Consider the following 26,321-nt stretch of genomic DNA (forward strand, 5'->3'; position numbering starts at 1 on the left):
AACACCACATTCTCGGATAGTTCTCACACCACATCAGTGCCGCAACAGACTGATTGATTGAAAACTACTTCTGCACAAGTCCTTCATTCCTGGTACCATTTTGATGAATCTGTTCTGTATACTTCATAAAGTTTTATGTCCACATTTTATCTTGAAGGTGCAGCATCTTTCTGTGGTGCGGTCTCAAAAAGTTTGTGCCATGTCCAGTCGATCATTTGGGTCCCAGTACTGTCAAGTAACTGGCTCATCTGTGACTCTTGCAATGTGCAAACCTCTTCTTTACCCTGACTTCACATAGCCACCCACCCACTCCCTCCAAAAGCTGTGGTTATTTTTAATTGGTGAGCTTTTGTTTTGAATATCAGACAAGTGAAGTTCTGTCCTCATCATTCACAGGACCCCGGCTAAAGTAAAAGTGACACCAGTTGTTATCCTACACAGGCCAATACTGATACGCTGCATTTATCGGTATAATGCACAAGATTATACTAGCATGCAGTGCCGTGTTAATTCAACATAAACTGATACCATGACCTGTGCTGTAATAATACTTGCATTTTCTTTCCACAGCTGTAATCATTGTTAGCCACGATGCCCGGCTGATCACGGAGACTAATTGCCAGCTCTGGGTAGTGGAGGAACAGACAATAAACCAGATTGACGGCAACTTTGACGATTACAAGCGTGAGGTGCTGGAAGCACTTGGAGAGACCATCAACTGCAGGCAGAAGGATTGAAACCTCACGACTGCGGGTTAAAGTCTTTCTAGCCATCAATGTTGAGAATGAATAGCAGCACTCAACAAAATAAAATTGCAACACGAAGGGGAGCCTAGCCTATTCGGAAGTCTCACATTGGTAGAGGCGGAAGTTGTCTACGTCCTTCTGCAGGCTTCTCCCTGATGTTGTCCTTAACAGTATTGGGGGAGGTGGGGAGGGAAATATGCCAAACAAAGAACTATTTTCATTTGATAATCTACAGATGTTCACTTCTCTTTAGAGTGGCGTTGAGCCCTCTGAATAATATGATTATAAATTACTGAAAATATTAAAATAACCCTAGTCATGGACAGGTCAGTCAGCATTTGAAAGAATTGCAGCAAATGTAATGGTTTTGGTAGGCCCTTCAGGAGTCAATTCTGAAATTGAAGTATTTGCCTCAGCTTTCCAGATGCTGATTGTTCTGCTGTGCCTTTTGAGCAATACCTGTTATTTCACTGCATTAAGTCAGGGGATTTAATTTCAGAGGTGGGTCTTTCACGGCTCGTGCTTGGTTCATTTTCATAGAAGTATAGCAGTAAACAGTCCAAATAGGAAGCTGCTCCTTGACAGTTCAGTCTGACCTTTTCAGTTCCCTTTTGAATGAGGGTGATTTAGCAAGACACCATGAAAAATGCAAGGCTTGGCTTCTGTTGTGCCAGTGGCCACTTGTGTGGTAAAGTTGACCACCTTTGTGGGCTGCAGGACATGCTTGAAATGAATTAACCAGAAGCTAAGTTCCAACCTATCCACAGAAGTGACAGTAACAGTGAACTGCTGAGTGTAATATCAGAGCAGAATAGATTACGGATGTAACTTAATTCCAATCTATGAAAGTGCTTTCATGATGGAATTGTATTATAATGGAACATGTGAATAGCAGATATGTGACCTTGCTCTTTGATGGCATCCACTTTTACCAAAAGGAAGATCAGTACTGTGAGTTAAGTCTCTAGATAGTTTTTCATTCAGATGGAAATGGAATACATGGAATTAAGGTTGCCATCCATCCAGAGGAGTACAAGTCACATTTAATTATTTATCTTAATGGCTATGCAGCTAAGTGCAGATACCAAAATTGGAAGCATCTTGGACTTAAATATAGAAAATGTTCTCTTGCCCATTTCATCTGTTCATTGCATTACAGCAGTTCAGGCATACTGGTTTCTCAGAATTCAGCATGTTTTAAAAGAGACTTGAGGGTTTCTGACTCACTGAAATTCAGTACTACAGTAGCCCAGTGGCGTCAGAGATTGCTCATGTGCAAATTTGAATTACTGTACTTGTATAAAGGCACACTGAAGTAGGTATCAACACTGCTGAAATTGGTCCTAGAAACAGAGGTATTGTTTAAGCTGCATTATCCAAGCATTCAATTCACTTTGTACCTTCTGTAAGTGGAGTGGCAGGGGAGAAGTGCAGCAGATGGTAAGTGAATCAGGAAGAAGTGGTCTGGGATGTCCCAGTAGCCATCACCTGTCTTTTCACAAACTCTGTTTATCATTGATGGAATGTCACTTGCATCTGAAGCTCCCAAATGTCAAGTTATGTCCTGCTGTATTATATAATTATGTGGTATGAGCTTAATCTCTCAAGTGACTTGGCTAAATATTGGGCAGCAGTTTCACTTTTGGTCACATTTTAGGATTGCACAGTGGGCTTGATTTTTTTTTTAAGTCAAAGAAAACTTTGCATTTGCACTAATCTTGTGCCAAGTATAAATAACTTAGTGCACTTGCTTTGTAGAACTGACCACTTTTTAATTGAGAACAAATACCACAAAAAAAGCTAGAGAGCATACAACTAAAATTATTTTACACTAAAGAAACATAGCTGACACATTCTGCATTGATTTTTTTTAGTACTGAATAATTATCAGAATGAGATTCAACAAATTGGTGGTAAAATGATTACAGCACTACCATGTAAATAGGTTTTGTTTACTGGCTGGTTATTTGTTGTGATGCCTGACTCAGCTTGCGCCCTCTTTCTTAACTTTTTCCTGGTGTTCCTCAGTACCTTTCCACTGTCTCTTCAGTAGACATCAATTGGTTTCTAGGCTCCTGGCTCTTTACTATACAGAGTCCTGCAATTTATCTACCATTGTGTAGTTAACTTATTTCCCTTTTTGGAAGTTACTGTTACCTTTGCCAATATCCACCATCGGGATGTATACTATTCACATTAGTCAGGATAGATATTTAAATTATAAGTGTAGTGAAATATAACCAAGACATTATTATTATTCATGTCCTCAATATGCAGCCTTGATGATTAATTACTTAAATTCTGAATGCCTTTTAAACTTATGCTGTCCAAAATATTACCAATCCCAGGTACCATCTCTACACCCCCTTACAAATTACACTGCCACAACCATCAGGTAGTAAAATTAAGTTGTATTGGACTTAGTAAATACTGTCTTGGTCACTTTTTGTTTAATATTTCAACTATCAGTTCCCCATCCATTATGAATGGCAGTGAGTAGGCCACATTGAGTGTTTTCACATTTTATTCAAAACTTCAGCATGCTCTAGAAACACACCCAAATGGCCATTAATAGGTGCCAGGATCATTTGAAAGGCTATGTTGTTTTAGTTGAAGTTTGAGCAATGTCCTCTTTCAGGAAGGATTTGTACATCTTGCGAATCCGAGTAATCTCCTTCTCAGGTGGATCCTGCCACTCGTACCAGCTGTACCAAGGACCTTCCTGTCTGGGTGGGGGTGGGGTTGTGCCCACTGCCCCATGTGAGCCAGAGTAATTGTCCAGATTGATCTCAATGTGTGGGACTTGGAATCCAAGCAAACCTGCAACAAGGTGCAAAGCTGAATTAGGAGCAGGACATGGCTATGTATGTGAGGGGCCAGACCTAAAGGAGCAAATTATATTACACCAGTCAGGAACTGTGCCTTGTAAAGAGTAAATTTAAATTTTTTTTAAGTATAAATTGAGCCAATGCACTTGAACATTTTTAAGGATTACAGATCAACTTGAAGTCAAGTGGCTATTAACACAGTCCTCATTCCTGGACAACCAGATGACAACTATCAAGCATTACCTAGTACAGCACAAGAACTCAGGCACACTGTTACCGCCCTACAAGAGTGCACAATCACTAGCCCAAGAGACCGCTGTTCTACTCAAGTTACAGCTCTGAGCCGTGCGGCCTGGATTCAAGTCCTACCTTCTGAAAGGTGCATTTAACACATTTGAACAAGTTGATTAGAAATATGCACAGCACAAAACAGTTGTAACTCAGGATCTTTGTCTGGTTCAGAAAAAGGCACTTTACAAAACATCACCTCCAGTGCTAACAACTTGCTTGTATTAAATATCTCAAGTGGCCTTCACAAGATGTCCTGACACTGAGCCATGGGAGATATTAAGGACTGGTATCTGTTGCTACCTGTGATGAAATGATTATATTTGAAGGAAATTAGGGATATCAACAATTTGGAAGATGATAGAATTTTGGGAGCTGTGCAGAATGGGAAATAGTTAGAAACAAAAAGTTGTAAGAAGGCAGCAATGTGCATCATTGAAAAGAAAAGTCAAACTGATGATATTTTAGTGAGAATTTGCACTCCTCTTCAACAAGCTTTGCAGAAGATGATTTCCTGTGTGCTACAATTGAATGCCTGTCCTACTGATGAAGAGAATAGCATGCATCCCAATGTGTCTTTAGATTCCAAGGGGTCAAACAGTGATTTGGTTTAAATGGCAGAAGTTTCAATCCAAATAATTCACAATGTAGGTGGATTAGGATTTCTCCATAACCCTTTCATCTTATCCTTTTGTATCCCTATGGCCCAGATCACTTACCATGATCCTTCGCATCTTGTATTGCTTTGGTCAACTTCTTGTACTGTTTCATACAAACACCTAGGACCAAATAAGATGAAGTTATCAGTCAAACAGAATGAAATTAGATGGGTAAAAAGGAAATGTTTGGTTCAGATAAGAATTTATAAAAGGGAAAGAGGAGAAAAGCTAAATGATTACTTTGTGTCTGTTTTTACAGAGGAAGTGCAAAGAAATTTCCCAGAGCTAGAGACAATGAGATGTTAAGAAAATCAGCAATGCTAAGATGATTATACTGAAGAAATTAATGGGTTTGAAAGGTGGTAAAACTGTCAGGCCCTGCATGTTGCAAAGTAGGAAAAGTCACCCTACTATTTAAAGGAGGAAGTAAAAGAAAACGGGGAACTATCAACCTAGGAGCATGACATCAGTAGTAGGGACATTCTAAAATGTATTATGAAAAGATGTAATAAGTAGACATTTGAATGATAGTGATCTGATTTGGCACAGCATGGATTTGTGAATGTGAAATTGTGTTTGATGAACTTGGGAGCTTTCCTGAAGTTGTTACTAACAAAATTGATGGAATCCAACAGAGGTAGTAAAATTAGACTGTCAGAAGACTTTAGCAAAGGTTCCCTGCAGGAAACTGTTCAGAAAAATTAAAACAAGAGATATAATGTTCTGGCATAATTAAATGATTGGTTAACAGTCAGAATAAATAGGTCATGCTCATGGTGGCAGACTGCAACTTGTGGGGTATCACAATGATCAGTACTTGGGCCCCAGCAGTTCACAATAGATCTTAATCGTCCAAATTTTTGGATGCAATAAAGCTAAATAGGAATGTTGCAAAAAAAGATAAACAGCTTCAGAAGGATTTAGTGAATTGACAAGAGCATAGCAAGTGAAATATAATATGAAACCCAGGTGTCCTTGTAGATACATTACCAAAGGATAACGTGCAAGTCCAGCAAGCCGATGGAAGATTAACCTTTATTGTAAGAGGATTTTGAGTGAAGATTTGCTTCAATTTTATAGGAGCTTGGCTAGACCACACCTGCAGTGTGCAGTTTTGATCTTGTTAGCTCAGAAAAAAAATATTACTGCCACAGTGGGATTGAGAAAAAGGTTCATCAGACCTGTTCCTAAAATGTTAGGCTGTCCCAAGAAGGGAGTGATCAAACTGGGTTTGCAGGTGAGAATTTCAACAAATGAGAAAGGTGATCTCATTGAAACCTACAAAGTATTTAAAAAGTGAGACAAGGTAAATGCAACAAGGCACAATTCAAAAATAAAAGGGGGATGCCATTTAGGTCCGAGGTGAGGAGGAATTGTCTTACGTGAGTTGTGAACCTTGAATTCTCTAACTCGGAGGGCTGTGGTAAATTAGCCTGTGGGTATGTTTAAAGATAGAAGTTTCTGTTAACAATTGGAAACACCATTACAGGGATGGGATGGGTAAAAACCACTGAAGTGTTTGCAGCCAAGACTGTATTCAATAGTGGGGCAGGCACAACAGTCTGAATGGCTTACTCCTGTTTTCCTAAAAGTACAATGTCTGAGTAGTGCCCCAGTTCAACCCAGAGGGAGAAATGATAGGAACTAATCTCAGTTAGAAACTACTCCCAATCCATAGCTAAGATCATTAAAAATCAACCTGTGAAACTCTGACCACCTGGTCTGTCAGGTTCAACCATAAGCCAGGTACCTTATTTGAACAGCAGACTGTGCGCTATGTATTTCACTTGAGAACATATTTTAAGTTTCAAACTTCTGTGTATTAAAAGTAACAAAGAAATGGTAAATCTGATTCTTACCAGTTCTGGTCGGATGATATATGGTCCCAGTGTGAGGACAAATGAACTGTTCCAGTAATTTCACATTCTGTAGGAAATGAAACTCTGAGTCAATGAGCACTGGATGATCTAGACAACCTAACTCAACATATGCTCTGCCTTGCTGTAGTGCTATCAATTATATACTATCATAAATCCTGAATTACATGGAAGATACAGAACAGTAACAGGACACTCAGTTCAACAAAGTGTGCTGCTACTTGACAGTCGAGTATCTTCTGCCAATTCCACTCATCAGTAAATCTCCCTATACTTTTCTCTCATGTATTCTTATTGGGAGCTCTTACACAATTCAGATCAACCATTTTTTTTGTAGTAGCAAGTTCCATGATCTAACCATCTTCTAGATGTAGAAATTTTTAATTTCCCTCTTGGACTTATCAGTAACAATCTTGTATTGGATTCTCTCAATTAGGAATATTCTTTCCATGTCAACTTTGTCTAACACTTAAGAGGCCTCCATCAGGTCACTTTCCTGTCTTTTCCAGAGAAACAGAAGATTCAACTTATTAATTCTCTCAATATCTCCAATCACCAATAGTTTGTCACTAGTATGGGTGAAAAACCATTAAATCAAAGAACAGCCATCAGAGAACAGCTAAGAATCAAAAATGATGCAGAGAAAATAACTTTAACTTTGGTCTGGACTTCTGATTTGTGGAACCCTTTTTTGCTGTTTGATGTTCTTTCATTTATACTGTCAACTAATTTATCTCAAATGTGAGTATGTGCGCAAGCACACATGCATTTAGCACTTTTGAAGGAGTATAAGCTGCACAGTCATAGATTCTCTGTAATTTGCTAAAATTAGTTGTGTTTATAATAAATGGAGTTATTTTCTGTTAATGACAAAATCTGGTGTGAACTGTACTAAATAGCAGCCCCTCAGCTAAATTTGAAACTTAGATTTTTGGGATGGCCTGTGAATTATTGGCACACCCTTCACAGTTAAGTCGTGCCAACAGCAAATTTATTGGAAGTTCAACAACAAGGAGGTTATCAGGACAGATGACTGAAAGCTTGATCAAAGAGTTATATTTTAACTCATTTCTTAAAACCTAGACAGAGAGTTTACAGTGTTCATGGATTGAATTCCAGAGCACAAGGCCAAGGCAATTGAGACACAGGCCCTAATGATACAGAGTTGAGAGATTGCAGAAGGTTGCAGGCAATTGCAGGTACGGGAATGAGGAGGCTCAGAGAGACATGAACCCTTAGATGAGAATGTGTGAGATGCCAACGGTGAATTTTTACAGAATTATTTTCAAGGAGTTCACAGCACTGGCAAAGCCAGCATTTATTGCCCAGCCCTTGAGCAGATGGTCATGAGAAACATTCTCAGTTATGCAGCCACTTCAGGGTTCTGTACATAACAATCGATGTCAGCATGCTGACTGCAGCATTAACTTCCAGTCCCAAAGTCTCTGCGGAACATAAACGTCAGAGCCCACGCAGCAGGGAAGAAAATTAGAGGTGATGAGCCTTGCTAGGCCTTTCAGACAGCAGTTCAGAGTCACACTGTTGAGAATCTGGCGTCACGTGGACTACATTGGCTAAGGACAGCAGATTCCTTCCACAAATGCCCAGGAGTTTTTTCACATCTATAAGACCATAAGACAGAGCAGTGGAAGTAAGGCCATTTGGCCCATCGAGTACACTCTGCCATTTAATCATGGCTGATGGGCTTTTCAACTCCAACTCCCTGCACTTTATCTAGCAGTTTATTCCAGATTTAATTAATTACATTTAAATTCCTCCATTTTTATGGCAAGATTTGAACTCATGACTCCTGACCATTCAGCTGGGCTTCTAAATTACTTGTCTATTCACATTACCATAATGGCACACATTCCCCCAGAGGGCAGTCAGTATTAAAAATTATCACTGTGAAAACCTTGCTTTTCAACTGGATACAAAAATCAGCTTGACTGCAGGAGATAGAGGGTAGTGGTGGTAGAAAGTTGTTTTTCGGATTGGAGGCCTGTGACCAATGGTGTTCCGCAGAGACTGGAATTGGGTCTACTGTTGCTGGTTATTTATATGAACAGTTAGGATGAGAATTTAGAAAGCGTGGCAAGTAAGCTTGTGGATGATACCAAAATTGGTGGTACAGTGAAACAGGTTCTGAGAATATAACCGAATCGCAACCAATTGGGCCAATGGGCCAAGGACTAGCAGGTGGAGTTTAATTTAAATAAATGCAAAGTAGTGCACTTTGGTAAGACAAACATCAGCAGGACCATCACATGTCTTCATGGTAAGGCCCTGGGGAGTGCTGTCAAACAGAGAGACCGAGGAGTTTAGGAACACAGTTCTTTTAAAGTGGAGTCGCCGGTAGTCAGGGTGGTCAAGGTGGCATTTTCATTGATTAGAAGATTGAGTATAGGAGTTGGAACATCATGCTGCGTCTATACAGATGTTAGTCAGGCCACTGAGTACTTTGTATAGTTCTGGCCGCCCTGCTACAGGAATGATGTTATTAAAAATTGTAAAGAGTGCAGAAAAGATTTACCAGGGTGTTACTGGGACTGGAGGGTTTAAATTAAAAGGAGACACTGGATAGGCTGGGACTTTTTTCCTCAGGAGTGGAGAAGGTTGAGGGATGACCTTACAGAAATTCATAAAATCATGAGGAGCATAGATAAGGTGAATAGCAAAGGCAGTTTCCCTAGGGTAGGGGGAGTTCAAAACTAAATAGCATAATTTTAAGGTGAGAAGAGAAAGATTTTAAAGATACCCAAGGGGTTTTCACACAAAGGGTGGCTCACATGTAGAATGAACTGGTAGATTGGTAGATTCAAGTATAGTTACAACGTTGAAAAAACGTTTGGACAGTTACACAAATAGGAAAGGGTTAGAAGTATATGGCACAAATGCAGACAAATGGATCTAGTTTAGCTTGGTAAACATGGTCAGTATGGATGAGTTTCTGTTTCTGTCCTGTGTAACTCCATGCATAAGAGGAGTTTGCAAACTTTACTTGGTCTACTGGTCCACTCCAAAAGCCCATCAAATCTAGCCTAGGAAGTCATAGCCATTTACTTGAAGCCTCAACTACCCACTTTTCAGGGAAATCAGGAAAAAAAAATGTTGTAAATGCAGACTTGTAAGAATCAGCCATATTGTCTGAATCAATAAAAATAGGCCTTTGTCCGAAACGAAAATGCTCACCCTGGGGTCGACCTGAATCTTTGGATCTCGACATATGGGGCAAGGATTACCACTGATCTTGTCACCCCGCTGCAGAAGAAGAAAAGTAATTTGTTAAAATGGTCCAATTTTAAAAATGCAGTGGGGAAAGGGGAAGTGCTGGCAATTTACACGCGCAAACCTCTTCAGACAAAAGGTTGCAGCACAAGTGGTGCAGAATTACACAGACTCTAAAGCACAAAAACATGCTACACTGACACGAAAACAAAACGTTCCAGATGCTGGAAAGTGAAATAAAAGTGAGTGTTGAAAGAACTCAGCAGGTCAAACATCTTCTGGAAAAACAGAATTAGCATTTCAGGGCACAATGAATCTGCTTAATATTTTCAGCATTTTCCATTTTGACTCCAGATACAGGCCACTTATTCCATGAGCAGTCACTTCCTCCCACCTCCTGTCCATATAACTCCAAGCTGTGAAGGCTGTTAAAATATCACATAGCATCCTTGGTTTCAATAATAAAGTAACCAAAATACAAAAGTGTGGAGGGTACAATCATCTTTTCACCAAATACCGGCACCTTCATTGTACAGCATTTCTGCGCACAACACCTGTAGGAAGGCCTTGAGAGGATGCAGAGGATAGAGTAGAACATACAAAAGGATAGGGGACATCAGTGCACATAGGAGGGAGAAGCTGAGAGTTTTCTCAAGGAAGGTGAAAGTGGAACTTGAACCTATCCAAAATCACGGGGGACTTTGACAGTGAATAGGGATGACAAAAAAAAGGCAAAAGAACCATAGCTTGAAGGCAGAGGAGGCTGCTTGTTTAAACCATAGTAAATTGTTTCAGAGAAGAGATTAACAATAATTTTCAAAAAAAAAGAGGAACTAGACAAACAATCACAATGCAAGAAACTTGTATGTCTACAATCTTCATTCCAACCCAAAATATCAACTCCGCAATTTTTTGTGTTTTTATTTCAAGCCCCCATTGCCCTCCAGTTACATAATGCCCAATCGGAACGACTGTTCCATTTGTCAGCTTTGTCTTTACATATTTCAACACCTTTAATAAAAATTTACTAATCTTTGTCTCAAATATTTAAGTTCACTCCAGTGCCTTTTTGGCCACTAGTTCCCAACTTTCATTCCTCTTTTACATCAAAAGGAACTTTCTAATTTCTGAACCACATAGTTTGAATTTTAAAGGACCGCCTCCTCCTCTTGATCTGCCCACTCATGAAGTCAACTTCTCTGAACTTAATCTATCTGCTCACGCACTCAAGACAAGTGGGTTAGTAAGAATTTTAAAAACCCTACAGAACTTAAAAGTAAACGGCCCTACTATGAACATGCTGAACTTACGATGCAGGTTTTCCGGGTCTTCTGAGGTGGGATGCCACCTTTGTGGTTCCTCCGATAGTCAGCCCAGACTGGCTGTTTTCCATAACGCTCAATGTATTCTGCAACATGACACAGAAAGACACTGAGGGAAAATTAAAGCCAAGGGAATGCATCCTTGAATCACTATCTTTCAGCAGAAGAATTTTGATTTCTGAATTTGCCATTAAATAAAAATCTACAATTCACAAGCACAACTTCCACAGGACTCAGCCAGCAAGCCTACAAAGGTGTTATGCAAAGTGCCAGAGCATAATAAAGGCCATAATCTCTCAGCCCATGTGAATTAGTGCCTCAAAATTAGTTGTTGCGAGTAGGGAAGGTGCATAGGGGTGGGAGGTGGGGAGCAAATTTGCCAAATCTGGACCCTCACATTCATCTAGACTATCCTCTGCAATTGATTGCCTGACACATCTATCCTCAGGGAGCGTGGTCAATAAAACTCAGCCAAGTTTCCTGATACCTGATTGAATGAGTCTTAACAGTCAGTCAAACATCCCTCTTCCCGCACCCAACAAAGATCCTGCAATAGCTGACAAAAATAAATGGAACGAGTGACCTAGAGCATCATCTTGGAAAGCTGAGGACTACTCTTTATGGTTGAAAACACGTCATTAGTTCTGGGTCTGTAAAAGCTGAATGATGATCCAAATCAGGGGTGTTCTAAAAGATGTCAGAGGAGTAAATCTGGGCTATGACCCATTTGTGCAACAACTTCTTATGAAACTCCACTGGTGTTGGGCGGTGGAGGGGGGGGGAAAGAGGTGTCATGAAGAGGAATAACCAAGCCCATTCACTACTTCTCTTCACACCCACTTTCCGACCAAAGCCCTGGGTGGGATTATGGCCCTAGCAGGAATGCTGTATTCTATGAAGCAAGCATAAACCACCTGAATGATTACCCCATCTAGCAGTGGAGAAAAGGGCAAAGGACAGAATCTGACTCACTGCCCCACTAGTCCCAGAGGGGAAGAAAGGATGGTGTCTGACCTATCTCAGCTAATCCCTCACTGTCCAACATTTTGTTAACACTCTTACACCTGATCAGAGATCCACCAGACTAGCAGAAAGAAAAATTAAAGTTCTAAATAGCCATAATCACTGAATCTCCTTGATGTTCAAATGCTCAGCCATTGAATGGTCAGCACAAATAAAATGAATCAGAATGCAACTGTTTCAAAAGGCTATGGTTAACATAACAAAGTCATCAATCATATACAGAACTAAATCCAGGACAGAAATGATCAGACATATCCGGAGATGCAGAGTGTCCATGACAAAGAGAGAGCCTAGCTACCCATACTTCTTTAAGTGACACCCCACAATGGGTCAGAGTGAAGCATATCCTGCAACCAGCTCTCTCAGTGACTGAGCAACAATTTCATTAATGTCAAGTTCTCTGCCCACATTCATACATTTAAGAAAGCCCTCATATTTTACTTAAATATCATAGGTCATTCTGGTTACAAAGAGTGATCAGCACAGCCTGAGACAACTTGCAAGAGAAACCCACAGTCTGAACAAATTGCTGCAAACCATTCTGCATCACTCAGCAGTTTTTTGTCTGTTCACAGTGGTGGAGCCAGTATGGAGCATGACTTGTTTGTTAGATATGCAGCAAACACCTTCGCTCTGCAGATATTCCCAAGGGCACTCCTTGTAGCGAGAGATGAGGTCAAAAGTCATCTGGTCTGATCCAGTACTGAACGGCTGGAGAACTGGTTGCAGCAACTTCTGCTGTGGAATTGCACTCTGCAGGTGAGGGAAAAACAAAACAATGAAATTTAGTCACTGAAACACAAAATCCTATCCTGGATGACACTCCTGCCTCTTTGTTCACGGCCTCTTGCATCGTCTCAACAGTGCTGAATAGACGCTTGATACAAAACCAGTCCCACGTGCCCACGTTTGGCCCATACATACCTCCAAACGTAGAATACAGGGTCTTTGCTGTGCTGTGCTGTCCTGTCCTTCTGCCCATGATGTTGTGCCAAACCTTTATCCTAAACCTAAGGTCTATCTAACCCCCACCCCTACCTTATACTAATCATCCATATGTCTATCTAATAGCCACTTAAATGCCCCTAATGAGGCCGATTCCACTACCCTCTCCGGCAATGCAGTCCACTCCATTACCACTCTGGTGAAGAACCTATCTCTGATATCTCCCCGATATCTACCTCACTCACTTTATAACTATGTCTCCTTGTAATAGCTACCTCCACCCTAGGGAAAAAAGCCTCTGTCTCCTCTATCTATACCTTTGATCATTTTGTACACCTCTATCAAGTCACCTCTCATCCCTCGTTGTTCTAAAGAGAAAAACCCTAGCTCTCTCAACTTTTCCTCATAAGACCTTCCCTCCATTCCATGCAACATCCTAGTAAGTCTCCTCTGCACCTTTTCAAATGCTTCCACATCGCTCCTGTAATGAGGAGACCAGAACTGGATACAATACTCCAGATGTGGCCGAACCAGGCCTTTCCTATTCATGTACTTAAAGATGTTAAAGATCTACTGGGACCTCTTGAGGTGGGGGGGCAGCTAGAACTTGTTTTTAGTTTTGGGACAGAGGTCTGATTGTTCCTGGCTGTCCCCTCTTTATCAATTTATTGAAAGTTTGGAGAATAGAATTTAAGAATTAGGTGGCTATTCCTTGGAGCCTGTTGGAAGATATTTGCATGTATTGATGCTGTCAGAAACCAAGCAAGGTATATGTGCTGATGACACTACAGATTGTACAGACTGCTTAAGTGAACTGACCAGTTACAATCCACTTAATTTTTCATTGATTTATCCCTAGTTTCTTTGTGAGCAAGGGCTAGAATTAAATACGTATGAGTTGAAATTGTTGACATTGATTAGATTAGTTTATTGATTAACTTTTCTCTGCTAAAGTTGCTGCATTATTAATAAATTGTTAAATCTTTTGTTTAACCTATAAACTGGTGTCTTGTACCGGTTATTCACAAAGTCTGGTTCAGAACTATTGGACTCAATTTAGAAGGTCATTAAATATTTTAATTCTATAGTGTTGTGAATACAGGGATCGCAAGGCTGGTTTGATTTTGCTGTCTGTCTCTGTTGTAACACATGAGACTGATGACAAAGGGAGAGTAAAGATCATGAACTGTAAAAATGGATTAGCCAGAGGACAGGAGATGCGATAGTTGTGAAAGGTAAAAAGCCAGTGTGTAGGTACAACCAAGTTTGGATGCAGGGCCTTGCTCACGGAAGCTTCAGACTGGATTCACCCAGAAAATTTAGGAAACACTGGACTGACATAATCAAAGATCCTTCCCACCCTGGTGGGATTTTCTTCCACCCTCTTCCATCAGGCAGAAGATACAAAGGTTTGTATACATATAGGAAGAGATTCAAGAACAGTTTCTTCCCTGCTACTGGATTTCTGAATGGGTCTCTTAAATTTTACATTTAATGTTGATCTTGCTCTTCGTTCATCTTCTCTGCAGCCATAACATTGTATTCCTCACTCTGTTCTATTACTCTAATGCACTTTGGAAAGTATGATCTGCCAGTACTGCATGGAAAACTTTTCACTCTAGGTAAATGTGGCCATAATAAATAAAATCATTTCTGTTCAAGAAAAAAAAGCATCACTCCAAACTATTCATATAGTGGTTGGTGGGTAGGAAGTAGCTCCCACAGTTTATGTGCCATTTTATAAAGCGAACAGAGCTGTGGGATAGGAGACCAGATCCTGCATTGAGTAACCAATTGCAACCCAACTGACTGAGGCTCGTCATTGAATATGTGGAAACCAGTTATTAGTGGTGGATCAATGATTCAGACAAGGACACCACAGGCTGCTCACAAATCTACATTCAGTCGTGAGGTGAATGTGCTGTTGGTACACTCTACAAGTTTGCAATAAACACAAGATCTGCATGAGTATGAGGACCCCATTTAAATATTTGTTTCTGGGAAGTGAGTGTTGATTGCTCATCCCTATTTTCCCTTGAGAAAGTGGTGGTGATGTATCTTCATGAAACACTGCAGTCCATGTGTTGTAGGTACGCTTACAATGCTATTGGGAAAGGAATTCCAGAGTTTTGATTCAGTCACCATGAAGGAAATGTAATTATAGCTCTGAGGAATGCTCTGCGACCTGGAAAGGAACTTGCAGGTGATGATGTTCTCACATATTTGCTGTCCTTGTCCTTCTAGTTGTAGAGCCAATTTAGAAGATGCTGTCAAAGTGAGTTGCAGTCATGCATCTTGTAGATGATGAGGATGAGTGAAGGGAGTGAACATCTAAGGTGGTAAATGGGTTGATCAAGTAACTACTTTGGCTTGGACAGTGTCAGGTTTGAGTGTTGCTGGACATGCATCAGCCTAGTGGACAGCATTCTTTTACAGTCCTGACTTGTGCTTTGTAGATGGCGGTCAGGTTTCAGGGAGTCAGGAAGTGAGTTACTCACTGCAGGATTCCCAGCCTCTGAATTCCTCTGATAGCCACGCTATTGGTAATGGCACGTCCAGTTAACCTTCTGGTCAATTGTATTCCCCAAAATATTGGCAGTGCTGGGAAGTATTTGTGGTGGCAGGACAGAGAGTAGACAACAGGTGGGGTTAGCGATCATAATTGCATAGAATGACAATGTTAGATGATAATATTTTCTCCTGTTGGAGACAATCATTACCTGACACTGTTCCATGAATGATGCATACCAAAAGTCACCACAAAATGTGTTACCCAATTTAATGATCAAGACAAATCAATTCACCTGATTGACTGCTATTCCTAACATGAGCAATTCACATCAGGTTTTGTCATCAACAGAAAATGACTCCACCTACTGTATATAAAATTAACTTTGACAATGGCAGAGAAGAATAAATTATCTCTAAACTACCACTACACAACTTAAAATATATAAAAACCAAAAGAACTGTGGATGCTGTAAATCAGGAACAAAAACAAAGTTTCTGGAAAAGCTCAGTTCTGGCAGCATCTGAAGATGTTCTTAGGAAGGGTCACCGGACCCAGAACATCAACCCCGTTTTCTCCTTCACAGATGCTGCCAGACCTGCTGCACTTTGCCAGCAACTTTGTTTTTGTTCACAACGTAAACTATACCCACTTTGAAAACATCTAAATAGCAATAATATAGACAAAGATGCTTTCTTTTAGCTGGGTCCAGATGTCTTTGCTATTCTACATCTACACATCTGTAACAACCTCCCATGGATTGGTCCAGCTGCAGTTTATCAGGCTGTTTTCTCCTAACTCAAGAACTAGTAGTGGCACTCTGATGCAATAATGTGATGATCACACCACCCCAAAAACAACACTATTTTCATCAACCAAAAATGTGCATCACTTGATTTTTTTCTTCCAAGTTGGAAAATTCTTCTCATAGTTCATGATATAACAAATCCACCCACCATTCATGTTTATAATCCAACATGAAAAAAAGTGGCCCCTTACAAAAGCCCTGATTATGTCATATGTAGACTGAACTGTCCAGTTTTTGAGCCCTGGGAGATACAAAGGAGGGTCACTAGAATGATCCCACAATCTAACAGCCTTTATGTATGACAATAGATAGGTCTGTTGGTGGCAGTGCAGGGAGGGGGGATGGAAAAGAGAGAGAGAGAGAGAGAGAGAGAGAGAGAAGACTGTACTTCAGAACAATTTCACTGAAACACTAAATATGTTGGAAGGCACCAGAATGTGTGACCAAATTATTTACCTTAGAAAGTGGAGGGATCATGCAAGAGATCAGTAGATTCTCCTGGCCATCCTTTGCATTAATAATACTAGTAACGAATTGCCAGTTAACAGTGACTCACTGACACAGTTTTGAGCTGTCAGCACAGGTAAAAGAGAAGTTGGGAATTTCTCCATTGTTCCCCCACTCCTGCAATGGCCTACAAATTCCCCAGAAGTCTGCATAGCTGATGGAGTGGAACTCCAGAGGGTGTCTTCATTCAGTTGCTGTGATTTTTTTGAGTCAGGCTCAATGAACCAATTTAGTCTTTTCTCATATTTGTGTACACAAATTGCTTTAGCAAATTTCAAAATGCAGCCATTTTGTATGTGGAAAGGCTCTGGAATAGATGGGTTGCATTATGAGGAAAGACTGGATAAGGCTAGGCTTGTACTCACTGGACGTTAGAAAATTAAGACATGACTAGATTGAAAATCACAGGATCCTGAGAGCATTGGCAAGGTGCACGTGCAACAAATATTTCCACTTGCAGGAACATCTGGACATAGGGGTAACCGTTTATGTATTATGTAACAGAACAGCCATTCAAAACAGATGAGGGCTTTTTTTTCCATCACCACAGAGGAACAGGAGTCTTTGGAACTTTTCTTCAAAAATCAGAGACTGAACTTTTAAAGGCAGAGATCGATATATAGATATCAATGCCCTGGAAAGTGTTCAAAGATTTACTAGAAATGATACCAGGAGTGAAGGATTTTTGATGCAAGGAAAGTCTAGAGACATTGGGCTCATTCATCTTGGAGTAGACAAGATTACGAGGTGACCTTATTGCAGCGTTCAAACTTATGAACAATTTTAACTGGGTAAAGAAGTATATTCTGTTTACACCAGTAAGTATGTCAGTAACTAGGGGTCATAATTTCAAGATGGTCAGCATGAGGGCAAGGAGTGAGAGGAGGAGAAACTTTACTTAGACAGTTGCTAGGATTTAGAATGCACTGCCTGGGAGAGTAGTGGAGGCCAGTTCCATAGAAGGTTCAAAAGAGAGCTGGATATATATTTGAATGTGAAGTGAGAGGGCTACAGAGAGGGCTGGAGAGTGGGACCAGCTGGGTAGCACTTTCAGGAGCTGGTAAAGATACAATGGGTCAAATGGCCTCCTTTTGTACTATAAATTTCTATGATTCTTGCTAAGCAAAAGATTGAAAGGTCATTGAGGATTGGTGGAAATATGCTGTAATCTGCCATGATTTTACCTGAACGATAGACTAGGCTTGAGGGCTGAGAGGCCTGCTTCTGCTCATATGCTCACTGATATCTTTGATGTAGCACGAGATTATCAAGGCTTTCATTCAAACATCTAATCCAAAGAGTGACTCCATCCACAATTCCTTAGATAATGCAGCATTTAAGGTATGCTGATAATGTCACTGATCTAATATTCAGAGGGCCAGGCCAACGTTTTGAGATGGTTCAAATCGATCGGATAGTGTCTGCAGTGACAACTGGAATCAGCTGTTATAAAGTTATTACATCATTACAGTTATACAATTGTTAGTTGTTATAAAAACCCATCCTGATCAATAACACCCTTTAAGGAAGGAAATCAGCCACCCTTAACCAAGCTGGCCTCTATGACTGTGGTTGATACTTAAGTGTCCTCAAATTGCACAGCAAGTCACGCAGTTCAAAGGCCATTCAGGATGGGCCACCAATGCTGTGTTTGCCAGTGACTCTCCAATGGTTCCAACTGGTGTAGCTCAATTATTGCTAGAAAAAGCTGGACTGATTTAAAACCACAACCAACCATCTTCTCAACATTCCCCCCATGACCTGCTCACTCCCTTTTTCCCTACTTCCTAACATCATTGCCAGATTCCTGGTCCCATCATTCACCTCTGCTATCCCTGGATTCCTTTGCTACTTTCTCCCCCAACCACTACCCCTCTCCCTCCCCCAGTCAGATTTACTAATGATGTGGAGGCGCTGCTGTTGGTCTGGGGAGGACAAAGTCAGATGTCACATGACACCAGGTTACAGGCCGACAGGTTTATTTGAAATTACAAGCTTTTGGAGTGCTGCCCCTTTAAGTGAAGCGTTTCTGACAGCTGATTCAGATTTAGTCTTCTATGCAGATCAGTAAAATGTAGCAGTCAGGGACAGAAACAAAAACCAGAAAGACTGATGGAAAAAATTATCTCCCTAAAGTTCTAGACTACAAGGGCAGAAACTTTTTGTTACATGATACAAAGCTGGATTTGACAGTGCTCCAGGATACTATGTACAGTTCTAGACACTGCACAAAGGATACATTAATCTTTGAAGGATTGCAGATTTACTAGAATTTTAACAGATCGCCAAAGGTTAACAAGGAGTAAACACACAATTGTAAGATAGCATAAGCCAAACTTGAGCAACGTACAACTTTAAGAGGTGATTCAAGTGAGCGTTTTAAGAGTAGATTTTAGGATATTAGAGCACAACCTTTAACAGAGCTAGGTTATTCAGGAACTCCTTGGATAAGCATATGGATGATGATGGGATATGTAGGGGAGGGGCTTAGATTAGTTCACAGGTCGGTGCAACATCGAGGGCTGAAAGGCCTGTTCTGCGCTGTATTGTTCTAAGTTCTAACTCTCATCCACATCAAACAATAGGTGCTAACTCAAGTAAAAATTCTAATAGCTTCAAAAGATCTAATTCAATAGATCTTGTAAATCTAAAGGGATGAAGGGACTTGCAACAGGTTTGGATATACAACAGTTACAGTACAGAAGCCAGCCATGTGGCCTTTTGTGCCCATACCCACTCCAAAAAAATTACCTTGTGTCAATCTCCTGTTTTTTTCTCCCCAATTAATTATAATAATAAAAACCTCGATCACAATCTCACTAAATAGTGGAACAGGCTCAAGATTAAATAATTTGCTGCTGTTTCTATGTTTCTCCCACAACACAACAAACTTAAATTCAATCACCGTTATGACAATACAAATTCAAAAAGAAGCAATGTTCCGAAACGTGCCTGCAAACAATTTTTCTGAGTGGTCTATCATACACGTGATAACAGACTGATAACAACCAATGTACAGCAGATAATGTAAATCATGAACAAAAACAAAGTTGCTGGAAAAGCTCAGCAGGTCTGGCAGCATCTATGGAGGAGAAAATAGTTAACTTTTCAGGTCCGGTGACCCTTCCTCAGAACAGGAAGGGTCACCAGACCTGAAATGTTAAGTCTGTTTTCTCCTCCACAGATGCTGCCAGACCTGCTGAGCTTTTCTAGCAACTTTGTTTTTGCTCCTGATAACAGATTGATGTTGTCTTAAGGATTTTTCACTTATCGGTAGCACACTCAGCTAAACAAAAGGGGTCAAATTCCATTTAAATTCCAGCACATAATTGGTATTTCCATATAACACTTGAAATTCAACACAGATAAAGCTACCAACTCTCAGATTTGGCTCTTGTAGTCTGTCAGATGACCTTTCAGGTCCCCATTGTACCATTCAAACTGCAAGAACGCTTTCCCTGCTGTCACAGGGTCACAGAAAAAGGTCCTTTGGTCCATCCTAGAACAGGCCTTCAATCAGCCCATGGTTATTTAGACTTCATAACCTCACTTTATCTGCTCCACCACAAATACCCGAACACATCTGCAGTTATTCTGGGAATTAAGAGAGTTAGCCTTGGGTTGGTAGATAATAAACTGATTCAAGTCGATTTGTCTGTAAAACGGCAAGAAGTGTTGGCGGCGGGGGGGGGGGGGGGGGAAGAAGGAAGACACATACACCCTCCAACATCAACATTAGCCCTTTAAAAAGCGAAAGATTACGCAGGCACTATCTTCAATAATATTGTAAATAAGACAGAATGTCCCTCTTGAAAAGCAGCACACAAGTCTTACCAACAACCCTTTACGAACCACTGCCACTATCCGGAGTTGAGACCTCACTTGGCTCACTAGCGCCGCCATCTTGTTGTGCTACGAAGGTGAAAGGTCAACTTCACGGTCGCTTTTTGCCCCTCCTCTACTCACACTCGCCCTTCAAAAATAAAATAACCCACACTGGTGGAAAGGACCTTTTCTTTAAAAAAAAATTTCAAAACAAAAGAACATTGTTTTGAACGCAACGAACAAAAACGGTCTCCGGGGCGAAAACTGCACGAGCTTCGACACGACGTCATCGCGTTCCAAAAAAAACCGTCTCCGAGGGAGAATTATTTCTAAGAAACGCTGTTATTTAAAAATAAAGAGCCACACCTTCATTCATTCTGTCTCTGGTTTAGGCTGGCTGGGGTCGAGGGTAAATAGTTTTCATTTATTGGAGCGCAACGCACGTCACGTGGCACGCGTTTTCGTGACCGTGCTACTGAAGAGACCTTGATATCGCCTCCTTTCGTGCGTTTTTATTTTTAACAACGCCGATTTGGGAGACGGGAGAAGGGGAAAATAAATGTACAATTTCTAGGATTTAAGAGGATGAGATGATGCTGGCGGGGGGAGGGGAGGGGCGGGGAGGCGTTGAAAACGCTTTTTGTAGCGGGATCATTCCAATGCGCCTGCGCCAACGCTACGAAGGCGTTCTGCAACTCATTCTGACGTCACCTGAAGTTACATAACAGACATCCACCACCCCCCCCCCCCCCCCACCAATTTGGGAGGAAGGAAGAGACAGGGAGGGTTAGGGAGACGATAAAAAAAATTTTGGTGGGGCGGGGCGGAAGGAAATCGGTGGAGTATTCAAGCGTTTTATCTATTTCAGATTATTTTGCCTCGCCGAATTGCAAATACATTTCACGTTCAAATTACGAAGGGGACGGGGAATCTGGGGTGGTGGGGAAAAAATACTTTTCAATTTTGCAGAACCGACCGCGATACAATTTTTTTTTAAAAAAAAGAAAAAAGTCGGTCAGGCCGCCATGCGCCCAATGAGATTCAAACCCTAACGGCCGTGTCCACGTGACCGCCGCCCCCCCCCCCCCCCCGCCGCCCGCAATTCCACTGTGACGTCCGCGTCCTCACTATAAAAGGCTGGACGCAAGCTGCTGCGCCATTCCAGCGTTGTTTTGAGGTATGTGCGTGTTGGGTGTGCTTGGTCGAGGTCGTTTGCGTGGGCTTTGTTCCTGGGGTTTTTTTCTAATCTTAAAAATTTTTTTAACGTATTCAGAGTGTTCGATTTTTTTTTTGCTTATTTGCTTATAACTGTGTTCCTCCTTTTGTGTTTGTTTTTTCACTCTAGGTTCCCCCCCATCCCCCCACTTCGGTGAAGACGACGGACAAAAGAAGCCTCTTGTCTGTGTGTGTGTGAGGATAACAAAAAAAACAGCCGCACCTTCAAAAAAAACAATTTTTCACGTAGTTTTGATCAACCTTGGGACACCTGATCTCTTTGTGTTCGCTCTTTTAAAACGATTTTTTTCCAAAAAAAAATCAAAGAGAAACTTCTTACGAAAGAAGGAGACAGATCAGCAAAAAAAAACCGAGAATATATACTTTACCCATATAAGCTCCTTTTTTAAATGAAAATTTACAAAAAATAATAAGTCATGAGAGTCTCTCTAACAAAAAATTTGTCAACATTGTGTTGTGTTTGCACATAAAAAAAACGAGTCGCTGTCAAGGAGATTTTTAATAGTAAGTTTCGCTTTTGGCAACAAAAAGAGAATGGAAATTTAAGGGGGGGGGAGGGAGGGTGGGAGTGAGGCGGCGATGGTTGGCAAATGAAGATGCTGGGTGTATATAATTTTAAGGGCTTTTTTTTAAAAAAAAATCAAATGACGGTGGGGATGTAGCGAAGGTGGGCGAAGTAGGAGATAAATCCATGAGCTCACACGCACGAAAAAGATTATTGATACTGAGCGTCATTTTTTTTAAAGTGGTAATAAAAAGCCTTTTTTTTTAAAAAAAAGACGTACGATAAGTCGGCGTGTGTGTGAGACGGTGAGGGCAATCTGTAAATAAAGATTGCCGTGAATAAATCTCCCGGGAATGAAAGGGGTGCTGGGTCTTAAATTTTTTCTAAAAAAAAATCAGAAGCGAAGGCGGGAGGGAGGGGGTTTGTTGCTCGTTTTTTTTTAAAAAAAAATGTTCGGTAGCGCCTTGTTGATCTGCAGAATTGTTTTTTGATTTTTTTTCACGCCCTTTTTGTACTTCAAGCTGCTGCTTTTTTTTTCTCGAGGTCGCCTCCCTAAGATGGCGGCGGGTTGTCGTTGTAAAATGGCGGCGGCAGTCCATGTTGTCTTTCTTTCTCTCCCTTTCCCCCCTTCCTTCTACCCCCACCCCCTCGTTGCGCTGCCTGATTGTGTGGTCATTGTCAGTTCCTTTTCCACACCCTTTTTCCCCCCCCAATCGCTGGATACGCCAGCACAAGGACAGGGCTAGGGCGAGGCTGGATGACATCAGTGCTGACTCGACCTTCCCCTTTCTCCACCTCCTCTTTCTCCCTCCGGCCGGCTTTTCAAACCCCCTTCCTTTTCTTCGCCCTCTCCCCCCCCCCGCGCCAACTGTCTTAACCCCTAAAGCCAGCTGACACCCTAGCTTATTTTAAACAAAGCCTGCCCAGATCGAGACTTTTTTTTTAACAAACCTCTTGAAAAGACTTGATTCTCTTCCCCCCCGCCGTAGCCCACTCAATTCAAAACTGGTAGTGCAGTTGTTCTCTTTCTCGAACCGATGGCAAATTTCTTTCAAACACTTTTTAAAACTGCTACCAACCTTGAAGCGCCCCCCCCCCCCCCCACTTCCGACCAAATGCTCGTGTTTTTTTTAGAAAAAGTCCCCGCTAGTCACCCGCGATTTGGATGAAAAATTTGCTAGCTATATACTCCACTCGTGTGGAGTTCAGAAGTGTTTCGACATTAATTCTTTCTTACTTTCCCCCCCCCGCTCTGATGTTCAAGGAATCTTGAATTTTTTTGTGTTAAATATACAGTTCATTGTGATTTGAAGGACTTGATTGATGTCTGTTTTGGGGGCGGGGGGGAAATTAGTCTCCCTATTTAATTGGTTACCTGCAAGCATTTAATCGGTTTGGAAAATGTCCGCTTTAATGCAAAGCAGTGGGGCAGTAAGTTTACTTAGCAGCATCAATCAACTTCTGGATCAAATTGATTTATGATTTTGTTCATGGAGAAAGTACCTGTAACCATGTTACCACTGGGCAGCATGTAAATTCATGCAGGCCATAACTTAATGATCACTGTTTTCCATAATAGGTGCATAATTCTTTGCAGCGAGCATCTTCATATGGGAAGCGGTTAACTTTTCATATAGGAATTAAGTGCCCATGTCTGCACGCTTTTGTACTGTTTAGTTTCCCAGCACAAGTAGGGCTGATGAATAGGGGGAGGTGAAGCTAAAACATCCTGCACTTTAAAAACTCATCAGGGACAGCCACATGCAAACTGGTAAGCAAACCTTTCTGACCTTAATTACATTTCACAACTTCATTGCTTTCTTGAACGTGTAATGTTTGCCGTTCTGCAAAAGAAAACAAATCCATGGTGAAATATTCGATACATGCATGCAAAAAGGCTTTGTTGACATTGTTCCAGTGAACTACACAAGAACTTGTTTCACAGTCTGTTTCCATGCCTGACTTAACCATTGGTGGCCATGTCTTCCATAGAACAGTAGAATATTTTTTAGAATCTATCAAATTTATATTTTTGAAATTTGATTTTTAAATAACCTTTTTTCAACATTTGAGTAATGGCTGGGTTTTTTAATAGCAATTGTAAGAACCTTTGAGATGGTGGGGTTATTTGAAATTGATCTCAAATGGGTTAACAGCCGTACAGGTTAACGTGCAGCGCATTTACATGAATTTGGCAGTGTAAACTCTAGACCATTAATTGAATTCAATTTTTAACTCAGACTTCTTTCTCTTTTCCCCTTAGTGTATTAAGAAATGGCGTCAGTGCCCCCCCGACAGCAGGGCTAATTTCCTCCGCTCCCTTCCCCCTGCTCCCTTTTCACACTTGATTCTGAAAGTGGTCAGGGGTACTGCAGATTCAGTTGAAGGGCTGTGTAAAGGTTTTGATATCTAATGCGAAGATATTCGCAACCCGTGTTAGCTCTGGGTAAGGTAGCAAGAAAGCCGTCCTGTTACCTTCTTATATAAAAAGGGAGGTAGGTCAAGAAAGCATTTAGTGCACCTGTGAAGGTAAGAACTCAATGCATACCAACTCAACTCGGCTAAGACAAGCTTTGTCTTGTTATGTAACAACCCTACATGTGGTTGAATTAGTTAGCCTTGGCCTAAATCCCCTCCAGTGACCTGGTGGTAACATGTTCAGTGATACTTAACTCATTTGTGAAAAAATTGTCTAATTTAAATGATAAAATAGACCTTGTACTTGTAGAATTCCATTGTATCTGATGTAATTTTTATAATGCACGTGAGGGTGGGTGGGGGCGATGGTGGTGGAAGATGTATGTAACCATATATAAACTGGTTTCTTGCTGCACTCATCAGGTTTGTGCAGTATGTTACAGGAAACCAGTGATCTTTGACAAGCAACTGGATGCTAGATTCATAAGCTGGTTCCTAATCAGAGTTCCTGCAAGCCAATGTCCATTCTAATTTTTGAAAAGATTATGGGGTTAACATTTAAAAGCTCCACTTTATGATGAATCAAGTGTAACTTAAGCACGACAGCACACTTTTGATAAAACCAAAGGTAGGTGGCATGTGGCCATTTGAGCACAAGCATTTGTCCATGTGACCAATTTAACTCCCTTGTGAATTAGCCATTTGCAAAACTACAAACTCACCATCTTTGAACCGTTCAAGTGAATTCATTTAACAACACATTGTAACAACAGTAACATGCATCAGGTTTGTATTTACTAACCTAGCTGCACATTGCTCCAAATATATTACAAGTGAATAGGAAATATGGAATCACCATGGGCAAGTGGTGTATTGCTTGGCATCAATTTCATTGGGAGCACCATCCAACTGTGCTGAAATTGTGCATGTGACTGCAGAATACTGCAAGTTTTTAATGCCTTTTTCAGATAACATCAATGCCATTCCTCAGCACTTGTGCTAAGTCAATAGCTATGCGTCTATATCTTGTGTACTTAATGGTTTCTGTCTGCTCTAAACACCAATCTAGTCAGCCTGAAATGGGTATTTTGGCTTGTAAAGCTCATGGCTTTACTTTGCCTATCTTGTACAATCTTTCCTGGAAGAAGCTTGCTACTCAAAGTCGCTAAAGTGTAGTACCCACTAGTGTTGGACTACTTGAATTCTGCTTTTAATTTTAGCCATTCAATAGAAGGCTCTGTGCATTATTGAAATAGGTCAATTCATTGTAAAACAATTAGATAGCTTTTAATTTTGGTTTATGTATGCAATTCAGATTTGGTGTTTTGCATTTTCTGTAGACTGATAATATATTTTAATTCACCTTTGAACTACACCACCAATGCAGCTAAAACTTGCTCTTTCGTATTTGATGCTTGGAAAGATGATCCATTCAGGTGACAAAAACATTCCTTGCCCTCTACACTTTAGTTGTCAATGTTGAAATGTCAGCTGATTCCATTATAATCTTGATTCAATCTAAAACATGTAGTCTTTACATTACAAAGTAGAATTGTACCCAAGTAACTTGGGATTTGAGAGCTGTAAAATGTTCTTT

General features: G+C 40.8%; 3 protein-coding genes across 6 annotated transcripts in view; 2 read left to right on the forward strand and 1 right to left on the reverse strand.

The window, feature by feature from the left end:
* Positions 1–1,069, forward strand: part of abcf1 (ATP-binding cassette, sub-family F (GCN20), member 1) — a 62,829-nt gene extending 61,760 nt beyond the window's left edge. For both annotated transcript variants that reach the window (XM_048520258.2, XM_048520259.2), the window contains one exon: positions 571–1,069. In XM_048520258.2, the coding sequence (XP_048376215.1) occupies positions 571–737 (167 nt within the window). In that variant the 3' untranslated portion in view covers positions 738–1,069. The remainder of the gene's footprint in view (positions 1–570) is intronic.
* A 2,183-nt stretch (positions 1,070–3,252) lies between these two features.
* mrps18b (mitochondrial ribosomal protein S18B) lies at positions 3,253–21,091 on the reverse strand. Of its 2 annotated transcripts, XM_048520260.2 has the most exons (8): positions 20,932–21,091; positions 20,575–20,713; positions 12,598–12,724; positions 10,937–11,034; positions 9,591–9,659; positions 6,381–6,447; positions 4,582–4,641; positions 3,253–3,566 (listed from the first exon to the last, which is right to left on the reverse strand). In XM_048520260.2, exons 2-8 carry the CDS (start codon positions 20,641–20,643, stop codon positions 3,343–3,345), a joined length of 714 nt encoding a protein of 237 aa, XP_048376217.1. In that variant the 5' UTR covers positions 20,644–20,713; positions 20,932–21,091; the 3' UTR covers positions 3,253–3,342. The 2 variants fall into 2 exon arrangements, with proteins under 2 accessions (XP_048376217.1, XP_059495540.1); XM_059639557.1 differs by having other exon boundaries at positions 20,575–21,091.
* An 823-nt stretch (positions 21,092–21,914) lies between these two features.
* The window catches only part of ppp1r10 (protein phosphatase 1, regulatory subunit 10), a 30,128-nt gene continuing 25,721 nt past the window's right edge, over positions 21,915–26,321 (forward strand). For both annotated transcript variants that reach the window (XM_048519877.2, XM_048519875.2), the window contains exon 1: positions 21,915–22,305. The gene's annotated coding sequence lies outside the window, so the exon portion shown is untranslated. The remainder of the gene's footprint in view (positions 22,306–26,321) is intronic.

This window comes from Stegostoma tigrinum, chromosome 34, assembly GCF_030684315.1.
Source record: "Stegostoma tigrinum isolate sSteTig4 chromosome 34, sSteTig4.hap1, whole genome shotgun sequence".
Classification (NCBI taxonomy): Eukaryota; Metazoa; Chordata; class Chondrichthyes; order Orectolobiformes; family Stegostomatidae; genus Stegostoma; species Stegostoma tigrinum.

Coding starts and splice junctions, on each gene's coding strand:
- mrps18b (XM_048520260.2), bottom strand. CDS start 20,643: ATGGCGGCGCTAGTGAGCCAAGTGAGGTCTCAACTCCGGATAGTGGCA. Junction 12,725..20,574: donor TGGTTCGTAAAGGGTTGTTG/GTAAGACTTGTG, acceptor CCTCACCTGCAG/AGTGCAATTCCACAGCAGAA. Junction 11,035..12,597: donor GGAATATCTGCAGAGCGAAG/GTGTTTGCTGCA, acceptor GTCATGTTGCAG/AATACATTGAGCGTTATGGA.